The following is a 15,403-nucleotide window of genomic DNA, read 5'->3' as shown; positions in this document are numbered from 1 at the left end:
TGAAAAAAGATTTATCATTTAACGAAGACATAAAGGTCAAATTTTGGCAAGACAAAAGTTTTGTCGCCTACAGAAAGTAGTGTGAAAAGTGAACAAAAAATGTACTTCAAATACAAAATATATTACATAACATAAGCAAATTAAGTAGTGGTGCTGTGAGATCCAAATTTAATATTTTGTATGACTTCCATGGTCTTGAAGGACTGTATCCATGCGATTTGGCAAGGATTCATACAATTTCACTGTTTTCTGAGTGAATCTCGGATCTATGCAGGCTCCAGTAGGTCTCCTGCAATATTTGCGGCGACTGTGGTCAATGGAAGATTCATCTGAAAAATCCGCCTTTTCCCACAAAACAGTGAAGTTTGGTGGTGGCAAAATCATGGTCTGGGGTTACATCCAGTATGGGGGTGTGCGAGAGATTTGCAGGGTGGAAGGCAACATTAATAGTCTGAAATATCAACAAATCTTAGCTGCCTCTTACATTCCTAACCATAAAAAGGGACCAATTCTGCAGCAGGATGGTGCTCCATCGCATACTTCAATCTCTACCTCGAAGTTCCTCAAGGCAAAGAAGATCAAGATCCTCCAGAACTGGACAGCCCAGTCACCAGACATGAACATGATGAAAGAGGAAGCATGGAAGACGAAACCCAAGAATGTTGATTAACTCTGGGAGGAATGAAAGACTGCTTTGTTTGATGTTCCTGATGACTTCATCAATAAATTGTACCAATCCTTGCCGAAGCCCATGGAAGTTAGAGGTGTGCAAAATTTCCGATTCTTAGATTATTCGCGATTCGGCCGTGGAAGATTCGAGAACGATTCACAAACATCCAAATTCCGATTATTGAAATATGCCAAGTAAAGCGGAAGTACAACACACTCAGCGCGCCGCGCGGTCTTCGGGACGGAACGGAGCGGGAGTAGCTAAACATTATGCTTCTCATTAACCGGCCCCTCGGGTAATGCCAACGCTCAACTCACGGCTCTAGCTCAACTCATGCCACGAGATAAAAAAACAACATACCTCATTGCTGCCGAAAAGCTGCTACAAGTACAGCTAAGCTACATAATGATACGGTAGATATCATTTATATAGGACTAGATGGATTGTAGACTCGGTAGCGGTAGCAGCACATCTGCAAAAAGCTAGATGCGGGCGTTAGTAAACGGCTGCCATCTTAAAGCAGTAAATTTCCCTGCAATGCTGTTGTAGCGAACCTTCCAAGCAAACCTAATTAACTTTTTATCTAAAATACTCCTAAATCGGTAATATATTGACTTGAATCTATCTTTAAAATAGTTTTAAAACTTTCACATGTCAAAAGTAGACAAAAGGGAAATTATGGAATAACGGGAGCAATTTTAAAAACTTTAACGGTTGATTCACAACATTAAATTAATTGAATGTAGTTTAAAGCTGCTGTTACAGAATGGGGACTGGAGTTTTTTTATTTAATGTTATTTTTGTATATTTGTTTACTGCTATATGTTAACTTGATACTGAAATAGTAGTTTGGTTTAGCCTGAGAGTATTTTTGAACAATTTTGGAACTAATGTACAAAACTTTATTTAAAAAAAAAAAAAAAAAAAAGGAGGGGGGTGCATCAATAATCGTTTTATAATCGAATCGGAGCCTCTGAATCGTAATCGTAATCGAATCGTTAGGTGCCCAAAGATTCCCAGCTCTAATGGAAGTCATACAAAATATTAAATTTGGATCTCACAGCACCACTACTTAATTCGCTTATATTATGTAACATATTTTTGTATTTGAAGTACATTTTTTGTTCAATTTTCACAACACTTTCTGTAGGCAACAAAACTTTTGTCTAGCCAAAATTTGATCTTGATATCTGCATTAAATGATGAATCTTTTTTCAGTAAAACAAATATATTTTTGTACATTCAACATCATTTGGGAGGGTCTTAGCTTTCATATGAGCCATTTCTGAAACCAATTGAATAATTAAAAGTCAGGTTATTAGCAATTGTTTCTACAAAATAGATAAGCGACAAGACTTTTGTCAAGGACTGTACATGTATTAGCACAGCACTAGAAAGCCAGGCATGATCGTTTGCTCGGGTTATGACATCACAACTTGATTCACCGAATTTTGGATAATCATGAAATGACTATGAATTGGTAAAGAAACTGCAGGATATAAGTGTTAAATTCATTTTCGAGATGAAACATTACCAGCGCTGTCGGTAGAATTGAAAAAAATGATCATTCACCAAAACTCGGTATGTGGCAAGCTTTGAGGAAGGAGCCGCATTCAATGTGAAACAGCATGGATGAGGACTTGGCACTTTTAGAAAGCGTGTTATGCTGAACTGTGCAAGCACGCCAAAAATGTGTGCCATGTTCCCAGCTCGGGGAAGGCTGTGTTCACTGTGGTCTACTGAGGGCATTTGGGGGAGTTGGATATGGCTGCTATGAAAGAGTCCTTTATAAATGTAGCTTTTAACTAGTTGGTTAAGCCTCTTGTGAAATTCTACTGGTATAAACAAAGTGCACCTACACCCTTGGCCTGAAAAGCTTGATTAGAACTCTAAAAGGGTGCTAAACGAGCATACTATATGGGCTCACTAGCAACTTATTTGGATACACCTGTACCCGCGAGTCGCAACTCAGCTTTTACAAAGACTATGATGCTCATTGACATCTGACCATTATTCAAAACCATGCATTTTAAGTTAATTAAAGACACTGAAATCTAAATGGTATTCTCAAGCGCAACCTGGTTTGTCCCAAGCTAGTTTACGGCACCGTTAAATACAAATACTTATCTTAAATCTTGGATAAGGCTTAGCATATTAACCTAGTAACTAGCACATGAGCTTACGCAACAGTTATCAGACAGTACTTAAAGGGGACACGAAGAGATGCAACAATTAATGAACAACTTATCAATTAGTGAATTAATCAACTACTGGATTGTACTGAAAACGTAATAATCGTTTTAAGACCTTGTTTAAACTCAAATGTTCTCGTATTTTTTAATTGAAGCAAACTGAATATCTTTGATCATTTGTAAACACTTTAAGAAAACAAAGGCCGACTTTTTATCTTGCCTTAGTGAACACAGTAACTCACTGGGAATCAATTTTATGTTTAAGCATTTTTTTGCACTGCAAATTTCAAATAACATCCTGTTTTTGAATAACGGGATGAAAAAAACCTTCATGTTCGAATTTTCTATTTGTTTTCACCATTTGATCTTATTGTTCAGTCCCCACATGGTAAATATATTCTTCATACAGTATACGAAAATTGTTGTTTAATAATTTTTATGTTATTTTCGTGATGTGAGATTTCGTTCTGACGACAGCGATGTTATGGAATATTTTAATCACCATTTTACATTATCTCGACCCCATCATATTAAGACGGAAATGAATGCTTTCAAGATGAACCATAGAAAAAATGACACTAATATTCATTAATCGTCTTTCAACCGTCTCATAACGCAAAGGCTTAACTGAATCAGCCCAGACTTCACACTGAGTAAGAATATTAGTGTATGACCTGAGATCAGATCCTCATTATTTTCTTAACTGTTCATATTGTAATACAGTGGGGCAAATAAGTATTTAGTCAACCACTAATTGTGCAAGTTCTCCCACTTGAAAATATTAGAGAGGCCTGTAATTGTCAACATGGGTATCACATTGTTTAATTTTTAAAGAATTTATTTGCAAATCATGGAGGAGAATAAGTATTTAGTCAATACCAAAAGTTCATCTCAATACTTTGTTATGTACCCTTTGTTGGCAATAACGGAGGCCAAACGTTTTCTGTAACTCTTCACAAGCTTTTCACACACTGTTGCTGGTATTTTGGCCCATTCCTCCATGCAGATCTCCTTTAGAGCAGTGATGTCTTGGGGTTGTCGTTGGGCAACACTGACTTTCAACTCCCGCCACAGATTTTCTATGGGGTTGAGGTCTGGAGACTGGCTAGGCCACTCCAGGACCTTGAAATGCTTCTTACGAAGCCACTCCTTTGTTGCCCTGGCTGTGTGTTTGGGATCATTGTCATGCTGAAAGACCCAGCCACGTCTCATCTTCAATGCCCTTGCTGATGGAAGGACATTTTCACTCCAAATCTCTCGATACATGGCTCCATTCATTCTTTCCTTTACACAGATCAGTTGTCCTGGTCCTTTTGCAGAAAAACAGCCCCAAAGCATGATGTTTCCACCCCGATGCTTCACAGTGGTGTTCTTCGGATGCAATTCAGTATTCTTTCTCCTCCAAACACCATAACCTGTGTTTCTACCAAAAAGTTCTATTTTGGTTTCATCTGACCATAACACATTCTCCCAGTCCTCTTCTGGATCATCCAAATGCTCTCTAGCAAACCGCAGATGGGCCTGGACGTGTACTGGCTTCAGCAAGGGGACACGTATAATATAATAGGATTATAATCATTAAAATATTCATTGCCAATCATATTTTTCAAAAAGGGTCATTTTAAACTTATTCTTAATGTAGAATTTGAATTCTGTAGTATTATAGTATTTACATATTATAGTATTAATTCTGAAGTAAGTGGGATTAACTCCAGAAATCGTTATTTATATGAGCGCAACGTGCTTTTATTTTGAAATTCTACACCGGAAGTACGTTCGCTACACCATTGACAGCTTCACACTCCGCAAAAAAAGCACTTTTCGTACTTGGTTGTCGTGTCACCTATAGATTTTTTTTTTATTTGCAAATGCTGTTCACCAGCGATTTTTAATGTTTGAAGTGTCACCTTTTAATCGCAAGTTTGCATTTTGGAGAAGACTGCCAATGTTTAATAGCAGGCTAAAGTAGGTTGTCTTTTTCCCCATTAGTTTCAATCCAGCAATGCTAACGTTTACAGTGTTAAATATACAGTGGGGAGAACAAGTATTTGATACACTGCCAATGGGAAAACCCATTGGCAGTGTATCAAATACTTGTTCTCCCCACTGTACATGTGTTTCCTTATTTTGCATGTCTGCACTGTAATTCTACGGCGTGTTGATTACCAATAAACATCTGTGAAATGAACTGGTCTCATATGTCATCTACATGCATGCAAAAATGTATGCATGCACGCACGCACACACGCGGTGATAAAACGCAGCCGTGAAGATTATCGCCCTCATTTTTATTTACCTTGCGACAAATGGACTCATTGCATATCGCGACAGGCTTAGCAACTTCAATAAAACACGTCGTTAGTAGTTAGATGGAATTACGACCCCTCCCCTTAAAAAATTTCTCCTCGAATCTACACAATTCACGTAGGTTAACCTTTTTGACTTCAAAACGGCGAATTTTGCCGAAAGGTGAGTGATTTTCATGCCTGATAAAACAATGTTAACCCAACCATTGCCTGACATACCATAGAACAGGGGTGCCTAAGTCCGGTCCTCGAGAGCCCCTATCTGTCTTGTTTTCCATGTCTCCCTCCTTTAACACACCTGAATCAAATGATCAGCTCATCAGAAAGCACTGCAGGAGCCTGGGGATGATCCTGATTGTTTGATTCAGGTGTGTTGGAGGAGAGCAACATGGAAAACAAACTGGATAGGGGCTCTCGAGGACCGGACTTGGACACCCCTGCCATAGAACAACGTTGTTTCAATGTCACTTGACGTCGAAAATTTCAATTAGTGCTGCAACGATTAATCGATTAACTCAAGTATTCGATTAGAAAAAAATATTCAAATTAAATTTTATTGCTTCGAGTATTCGTTTAATTAAAGTTGCGTTCGAATTGATTATTTTGAAAGTGTTTACATTTAGTTTTATTGATTAGGGTAGATACACTGCCCTCTGGTCTGCCTCACTTCACATGGCTGAATCCAACTGCTCTCTGTTAAGACCAACGTTAGCTAAGTATTTGTTTGAGCTAATGTTTTTTTTATGCATTCATAATTTAGTTTATGGGTATATTTAGCTGTTTTTTTGTGGGAATATGTCTCTGAACCATTTGTTAAGAGCATTGTAAAAGTTAGCATTTTATAGCATTTAAGCTAGCAGACGTTTGCTGTGTAAGTTAGCCAATTGTTCTTTTATTGTACATAGATTTTTTTTTTTTTTTTTACCATCTGAGGCTCAGCTAAGGTATTTTAATTTTTCATGTTCCTTATCCGATTCCTCGATTATTCGAACTAACTAGTTCATCGATTAATCGACTACTAAAATAATCGCTAGCTGCAGCCTTAATTTCAATGTCAACCATACCGATGATTTTGATTGAAAATCAACGTTATTTCACTGTCGGTCTGCTATCTGGGTTACTTTTAGCAGGTTGGGATTATTTGGTTACATTTACCCATTGTAATGATCGAATTATGATATATGATATAATAAAACTCACAACTGAGACTGTTTGAAACGCTCCAAACTGAATACTTGCTGTCATTTTTTTTTGGTTGCTTGCCAAGAGATTTTGCAAAATATTGAGGAATGGCTAAGTAAGGGTTGAGTATTGTGCAGGTGCATTTAATGGAGTGACTATGGTGTCACTCAATGTTTAACTAAATTTAGGTTCCCAGCTAAAATGATGAGTAATGCCAAACAATAGTTTTGTGGAATATTATTCATAAATGGCAGTGACTGCACAATGGGATATTACAAAGCCGATTAGAAAGGAAGGGTCGATGTACAACCGGTGTTGAGAACCCTCTTGGCACGCGCATCCGTCTCCTGAGAAAGTTACCTGGTAAGGGGGCGGCGGCTCCAGGTCGGGGTCGACTCCGTCTCCGTAGCTAGCCCGGTCCGACTGAGATTCGTGGAGCAACGACATGTCGTCCGAAGTTGGCGACTTGAGGCAGTTGCCCATCTTCGTCCGAACTCCTTCCCTCTGTATCCCTCGCGTTCTCTCGGCGTCGCTTCCCTTACGTAACACAGCCAATATTTCACAGACCACTTCTTTCAATGATATGTTTTTCCGAGCGGCGGCGGCGGCGGCGTTGCAACACGAACGGATGACGTCTGTCCTCTCCCAGACGACGAGAGGGCTGTCTTCGGTTCAACAACACAACATCTCCCCCACGAGCTAGCCGCTTGTCATACAAAGAGCTAGCTTCTTTTGACAAGCTAGCTCGGTATACTCGTTCTTAAGCTAAAAATACACGCAAACCAGGCTCTTTAAATCCATGAAGATAAAATAGGCGAAAAGAGGCCCAACAGCCCTCATTTAAATAAAAGTCGTTCCAACCGGAAACCCTGTGCTTGTACGTCAGGGACTTTCCAGTTTTCAGTTGCTCTCAACATCGACAAAAAAGACGGGTAGCTGCTGTAGCAACATCAAACCCCGCCTATAGAAAAATCAGCCAATCGGAGGTAGAGAATGTGCACGCAGCAATTGTTTGCAGCCAATCGGATTATTCATGTTGTTATTCTTTGTAAACATAAACAAAAGCTAGGAATCCTAACATTCGCCGTTTGAGGCGGGCACACTCTGTATTTTAATCAAGGGCGTATGTTTGCATAGGGATTGTATCGACATAACACTATCAACTTTTCAGGATGCTCATTCAAATTCTCCCCACCAACCTTCAAGCAATCTTATTTGTATTACTGTATATAATGACTTCAGTTATATGGTAAAAGGTACATTAGATTAATATATCCTTACAACGTATGGGAAGACAGATTCTACCATTATTAAGTGAATTATTTTCATTATGTTCCCACTTAGTACATATATCCCTTTTCGCGAGTTAAATGTACTTGTGCATTTTCCCCCCTCAAACGTATGTTTGATTGGCTGATGCACCACCTCCATAAGCGGATTTTAAGGGGGGGCCAGGCCCCCCCTGGTGGCCAAAAAGTGTCATTGCATGTAATTGACTTTCCTATATATATATATAAAAGTTGTAAAGCAATAAAACTGCAACAAAAATGAATGAAATGAACAAAAAAATATATAATTTTATGATGGGTGAAAATTATTTTTCAAACAGATAATGTGACTAGCAACTTAGACGGTCATTTGCTTTGCATATAATTTTCACACACAAAAAATTAGGAGAGGGCAATTTTAGTTTTCAAATTATTTTTTGTTTGACTGAAAATATATATATTTTTTTTGATTGAAGCAACTTTTTGGGGATTGAATGACTTAGACACAAATGTCCTACCCATAATATAGCAAACTCAAAAAGGATTGCTTCAATCAAAGAAAACTTTTTCAATGAAAAATTAAGTGTTCAAATGCAAATTTTTCAATCTTAAATATTTTTTCGCTTTCAAAAACCTTTTGTATGATTGATTTTTTTCTTTGTTTAACTGAAGTGATTTTTTCTTTTTGGAAATATATTTTTTGAAGCAACTTATTTTTTGATTGAATAATATAGACAAAAATGTACTAGCCAAAATGTGGCCCAAACAAAAAATCATCATTACTTCAATCAAAAAAGTTGCTTCAATCAAAAAAATAAATAAATAAATAAAAATAGCTTTCACATGCATTTTTTTAAGTTTCAAAATTTATATTTGCATTCACTTTTTTTTTTTTTTTGATTGAAGCGACTTTTTTTGGGTTGAAAATATATATTTTGATTAAAGCAAACTTTTTTCATTGAATAATAAAGGCACAAATAAAGGCACAAATCTACCTCCATATGGCTCCGCCCAGGGGATAAAATTTTTGACTGGGGTAACTACATTGGCATGACACCGGCGGGGGTACCATATTCAATTGATGAAAAACTTGGTAAAAAGTATTGCCTAAGCAGCCTGGTTCAGAATTCCCCTAAAAAATGATGGGAAACAAAAAACGCTCATTGTCAACTTATTACTATAAATATTCTTGGAAGTTAATTTTATTGCTGACACTGCGTTTCGGGGTCATCAACATGTTGTGCCCCCCCTACCCCAAAAGTCAAACTCCGCCTCTGACCCCCCCCCCCCCCGCAACACAGACACACACGCACACTCACACAGCTCCGACAGACTCATGTCGACATGCCGCCTCCTCCGCTCCCTTCGAAGAGGAGGGATAATCGATTTTTTTTCAGGCAGCAGCAGCCACTGTAAGTAAAGTAAAAAGACGTCAGTGTTGTGGAGGTGGGGGAAACATCACAAATGGCATACTGCAAGCAACACGTCACTTCCACTCATTAATATTCATGACGTTAGCTACTGCTGCTAAGGGAGGACACGCCACCATTTGTCCCCAATAGGGACCTCATCTGACAAAAGCACACGGTCCCAGTTGAAGCTTGGGACCGTGTGTATTTTTGTGTGAGACCAAGATTGAGCTTTTTGGCAACAAACACTCTAAGTGGGTCTGGCGTGCCATGAAAGATATGCATTCTGAAAAGCACCTCATACCCACTGTGAAGTATGGAGGTGGGTCAGTGATGCTGCGGGGCTGTTTCGCTTCCAAAGGCCCTAGGAACCTTGTTAGGGTGAGTGGCATCATGAATGCTTTGAAATACCAGAACATTTTAAATCAAAATCTGTTGCCCTCTGCCCGAAAGCTGAAGATGGGTCGTCACTGGGTCTTTCAGCAAGACAATGACCCTAAACATATGGCCAAATCTACACAGAAATGGTTCACCAGACACAAAATCAAGCTCCTCCCATGGCCATCTCAGTCCCCAGACCTGTTTTGTTGGCAAAAGGGGGTTGTACAAAGTATTAACACCAGGGGTGCTAATAATTGTGACACACATTATTTGATGTCAAATAATTTTTTCTTTATGTGGGATTTTTTCCCTTCTGAATGAATGCACTTGTATTGAAGGTTGGATTTTTCTCTTTTTTTCCATTAAGGTCCTATATTATTTCAATTAAAAAATATATATATATATATATTAGAAGCTAAAAAACACATCTTATCAGGGGTGCCAATAATTATGGAGGGCACTGTATTAGACATGTATATTAGAAGCTAAAAAACACATCTTTTTCAGGGGTGCCAATAATTATGGAGGGCACTGTATAAGACATGTTTTTTCACAAAATTACACACACATACATTGAACACACACACAAAAAATGTGTGTGTTCAATGATTTATTTAGATTTAACATTGGAAAGTGATATATAAGGCAAAAGACACTCAGGTGACTTGAAGTTCCACTCTGAGATCCCCAATTTGGCCAAATCTCAAAATTGTCCTATAAGCATGTGTGATACATCATTGGAAAGCTTAAAATCTCAATTTTCTGGGGGGAAGAACACATTTGAACAGAGGGCATGAAAAAAAAAAATTTAAACCCCTAAACCAGGGGTGCCCAAACTTTTTCCTGTGAGGGCCATATAACTTTTCCCATCTCTGATAAGGGGCCGGGGTCAGTTTGTAACAGAAAAAGTGTGACGATTGCAGGAGTGGCTAAATGTAAAAATTTATTGTTTTTCAGAAAGCCACAATCAAATAACCCTTTCTGGATTATTCACAGACCAAAAGTAACTAAAATAAAAATAATATAATATAATAATAATAACACTATTAATCAAATACATAATAACCAAATAACCTTCTCTGGGTTTTTCACAGAAAAAAAACAGGAAATAAATAACACTATTGGCAAAAAAATCAAAAATCAAAATGCTCTCTGGTATTGTTCAGGGGGCCGGACCAAATGTGGAGACGTGCCGTATCCGGCCCACGGGCCGTAGTTTGAGGACCCCTGCCCTAAACCCTAACTCGAGGTGAGAGCACAAGAGAGCATAATTAAAGACGCCATGATTTTAAAAGATATTATCGCGTACTTACTTTGTTGGATCCAAAAACTCCGTTTAGCATGTCTCACTGAGTGTCAAGACACAGCTATGAATGGCCACAGTTGGACTTTTTGGGGATTTTATGGGTGAAACACGGTAATATAACAAGGGTTGCGATGCAGAAATAGCAGACATCAAGGCGTGGTCGAGATTTTCTTTTCAAATATCTATCCTTTTAAACGCTTTTTTTTTTCCCCCAATTTTTCTTTGTTAGGATCGATTATTTATCATCAAAAATCTCTGGGAAAATGCGACAGAAACAAAAAATTACAATTAAGTTATGAGGTAGATATCTGTGACCTATTTACAAACACTTGTATTTTTCATTGAGACGTAATTTGTTTAAAAGTTTGAAACAGCAAGTGAATAATTTTAAATATTCTTTTTTTTTTTTAAACTAAATATTAGACATCGATTAATGATTCCAAGCTGAAAATGATAGACATTTTGAATAATAAATAGAATTACTTACCTTTCATTTTATGGCTGGGTTGAAACAAAAGTGGTTGCGCGGTGTCTGTAAACGTGGGTCTCCAGGGTAAAACTGACCAATTAAAAATAGTTCGAGGGCATAATGCGCCATGAAACTGCTATGGCAGCATATAGACATATTCTTCTATCAAACACAACAGTTCTTTTGGCTTAAAACACAGCAGTTTATTTTAAAGAAAGGTTGAAAGAGCAGAAACTGCTTTTTCAGGTTCATATAAGACATGTTTAAGTAAAAAAAAAAACTAAAAACTAACATAAATATACAGTATATATAAGTCAATGGTTTTTAAGCACTTCAAATGTAATAATTATGATGTTTTAAACATGTTACTGTCCCACCGAATTATTTATAAACAACAATAGAAAAATGCTTGTCTTTATTAAAGGCTTCATTGACTGAGTCCACTCAAACCCGCTCAAGCTGCTCACTTACACACAATGAACTGCCACAGCAACTGTGTTTGTAACAAGTTAAACGATGATTGACGCACGTGGCGCTTTGAAGTTTCTGCTTCCAGGCATCTCTTGCAAGATCAAACCTTGACATCTGTCAATTACCGTTAACTTTAATAAGCAACTCCAGTGCACTGCCTGACCAAGAAAAGAAGCAGGAAGGAGACTGAGACTACTTGATCGGTCGGGACAGCTCATCCGTCGGCATTTATTTATTCTTTAATTGAAAAAAAACAAAAAAAACGCGATGGACTAAGGGCGCAAAGTTTGAAGCGCGAGGTAGCGAGGGATCATTGTACAGCGACCTTACCGGTGAGAGACTGTGCAGTGCTGTAGCCCATGTTCTCGATGAGCGGAGGAACAGAAGTCAGTGTGATAAAGCAGAGAAGCTACTTTTCATTAACAACAACAACAAAGCGAGAAGTGGCTTTTTCACAGGTCAAATACATCAGTGATCCCCAAACACCGGGACCCAGTACCAGTCCGTGGTGCATTAGCTACCGGGCCGCAGAGAAATAAAAAATAATTTGTTAACGACCGTAATCTGGCCTGTCCCTTTTGATACATCAATATGCCTGTCTACTCTAATGACTACTCTGAGTAGAGATTTGTGTACGTCGCCCTCTAGTGGTTGCCAGCCATTACTGGGGTGTTCGGACACCTATACCAGCCCAGCATCAGTCAATGTAAACAGTAAAGTTAGCTGCTGATGGCTGTGTGTGGCGGGCGGTGACGTCTTTGGACAGCTTTTTTACAGGGGAAAAGGCCACCCGCTGAGCCAGAAGAGGAGCCTACAACCAAGTCCCATCTGCATAGTATGTGACTAAAAGCTTGCAAACGAGGCAGGTCCGTAAAAAAAAGGCCCATATCACACCGGCCCGTGGTACAAAAAAGGATCGGGACCACTGATGTACATTAATAATGTACAGTGTGTCAAGTCAAACATTTCATTTTTTATTTAATCTTATTCTTGTTAGGTTTTGAGTTGGTTCCCTCCAAGTGTGTTCCTGTAATTACTAAGGGTGTAACGGTACACAAAAAATCTTCGGTACGTACCTCGGCTTTGAGGTCAAGGTTCGGTTCATTTTCGGTACAGTAAGAAAACAAATGCAAACTAGGCCTGCAAGCAGGACTGAACGGGCCCTCGCAGTTTGGCGCAACTCGGACGCCACGCAAACTCGGACGGCATGCAGGTCGGGGTGGGGGCAGACAGCCCCCCTCTACATCTCCCTAGTTATGTCTGTTCAAAATATGTGGAGAGAGAAAATGATGACAGCCATAATCACTTTCCTTTTGGACCCTTCTGCTTTACCCAAACCTCAATAATTTTCATCAGCCATCTCAACACGTCTTAAGGCTTCCCTTATGCGGGTTTGAGGTTGATTGATTTTTTTTTCCCTTAGAGGAGGACTGTGTCCCGTAAAAAAGTGCATTTCCTGTTCCCACTAGGAGGCGCCAGGCACAATTGGTAATATTTTAATCCAGTCCTGTTCAGGCTGGGATACCTCACACACATGCCAGATTTAAAAGAGATTGAACGTTTTATGAGGGAGTTATCAGTCATTATCTGAATTTGGCGTTTAGCCGAAAAAATGGAAGACTTTGGCACCCCGCCTAGGTCAGGCCCGTGAATGAAAACACACCATTTTGACGAATTAAGATTTCATATGTCTCATGAACAGTCTCGCCAATTTTGAGGATGATCAAACTAAGTCCATCGGTGCCAAGGTCTCGAAAGTGCACACTGTAAATCGATAAAAATTTCACATTCAATCCAAAATACCCGATTTCCTGTAGGATTTGGAATGTGTGTGCAAGAGACTTTTTGTAGCAGTTTTGAACAAGGTTTCGACTCTCCGAATTTCATCACTCTATGTTAAAAAAAAACTAAATGGAGAGGCCTTTTATAAAAATTCAAGGGGGCGCCACAGAGGCATTTTGTTACATTTTTTTGTAACATTGCAAGATTATCGAACGTTATCCAAAGCTGCATGTATGTGCAAATTTTGGTGAGTTTTCGTGCATGTTCAAGCCTCCAAATGTAAACTCCTACTGTGAACCAATAAAAATTTCACATTCAATCCAAAATACCCGATTTCCCTTTGGATTTGGAATATGGGTGCAAGAGACTTTTTGGAGCAGTTTTGTATAAGGTATCTACTCCCCAAATTTCCTCGCTCTATGTTGAAAAAACCCAATAGGAAAGGCCTTTTTTAAAACTCCTTTCTGTCACCACTAGTTGGCACTGTAGAGTTGATGCAAATGACCCCTACAAGAACCTTCAGGGTATGACCCTCAACAAACACGGGAAGTTTGGCGCAGATATGTTGTATATCTGCCGGGTTATGACTGTTCAAAGTTTTTGGCGAGACAAATTGTTGACGGTCATTTTCACTTCCAGTTTGGACCTCTCCGCTTCAACGAAAACTCAATATTTTTCATCAGGCACCTGAACACATGTCTTGAGGCTCCCCTAAAACAGGTTTGAGGTCATCAGATTTTTTTTCCCTTGGAGGAGGAGCCTGTCTCGTAAAAAAAGGCATTTCCTGTTCTCACTAGGGGGCGCTAGGCCTAATGAGTAATGTTTCAATGCACTCGTGTTAAGGGTGGGGTACCGCACATACATGGCAGATACGAAAAAGATTGAACGTTGTGTCAAGGAACTATTAGTCATTTACTGAATTTGTCATTTTGCCGAAAAAATGGCCGACTTTGGCACCACGCCCAGGTCAGACCCGTGAATGAAAACGCACCATTTTCAAAACTTAAGATCTCATATGTCTCATGAACAGTCTCACCAATTTTGAAGATGATCCAACTAACTCCCTCGGCGATAAGGTCTCAAATGTGCACCCTGTAAATCGATAAAAATTTCATATTCGATCCAAAATAACCGATTTCCTGTTGGGTTTGGAATATGGGTGTAAATGCTTTTTTGGAGTGGTTTTGGACAAGGTATAGACTCCCCAAATTTCATTGCTCTACGCTGACGGACCCTAATGTTATAGGCCAATTTTAAAATTTTAAGGGGGCGCCACTGAGCCATTTTGTTACATTTTTTTTCAACGTTGCAAAATTATCGAAATTTAAAATTTTCCGCACGTAGGTGCAAATTTTGGTGACTTTTCGTGCATGTTCAGGCCTCCAAATTGGCCGTTTTCATTTGCCCTGCAAAAAAAAAAAAAAAAAAAAATCCTTTGCAAAACAATAGGGCCTTCGCACGCTTAGTGCTCGGGCCCTAAATATAAATGTGCTAGTTGTTTATTACACACTTTTGTGCTTTCAACAATAGGAACAGTAGCCTATACAAAGCTAGAATTCTGCTCAAAAAGTAGTGGGTATTTAAAGATAATAATCAAACAACGATTTGACTTTCAGACCCCGCGTATTGGTTGGCTTCCTTTCAGAAAGAAAGAAGAAAAAAGAAGTACTGTGCTACAGAGAAAAGCAATCCCAATGACAAAGACTGACAAGTATTTTACAAATGAAATGCCTCAACGAATTTTTTTTCTTATGAACAGTTTTCAAAAGCTTTATTGGTGGATTTTCTCAAGTTAAAGCGCCACACAGAAATTAATCAATTTAATTGTGTAAGCAGGATCTGTCTATTATTATTTAATTACAGGTGTTTTAGCTCATTTCAATTTATTTTATTTAAATGGGCTATTATTTATTTTATTATGTGTTTGTATTTTACAAATGTGATGTAGTATTCATTTATATTGTATA

At 38.6% G+C, this 15,403-nt stretch overlaps 1 protein-coding gene across 2 annotated transcripts in view; it reads right to left on the bottom strand.

Annotated features, from left to right (window-relative positions):
* rnf11b (ring finger protein 11b) overlaps positions 1 to 7,294 on the bottom strand; it is a 53,112-nt gene extending 45,818 nt beyond the window's left edge. For both annotated transcript variants that reach the window (XR_009063833.1, XM_057840924.1), the window contains exon 1: positions 6,711 to 7,294. Coding sequence is in view for 1 of the 2 variants with exons in the window: in XM_057840924.1 (XP_057696907.1) it covers positions 6,711 to 6,833 (123 nt within the window). In the remaining variant the exon portion in view is untranslated. The remainder of the gene's footprint in view (positions 1 to 6,710) is intronic.
* Between the last annotated feature and the right edge of the window lie 8,109 nt (positions 7,295 to 15,403).

This window comes from Corythoichthys intestinalis, chromosome 7 (genome assembly GCF_030265065.1).
Source record: "Corythoichthys intestinalis isolate RoL2023-P3 chromosome 7, ASM3026506v1, whole genome shotgun sequence".
Taxonomy (NCBI): Eukaryota; Metazoa; Chordata; class Actinopteri; order Syngnathiformes; family Syngnathidae; genus Corythoichthys; species Corythoichthys intestinalis.
This window is presented reverse-complemented; position numbering and strand designations above follow the sequence as displayed.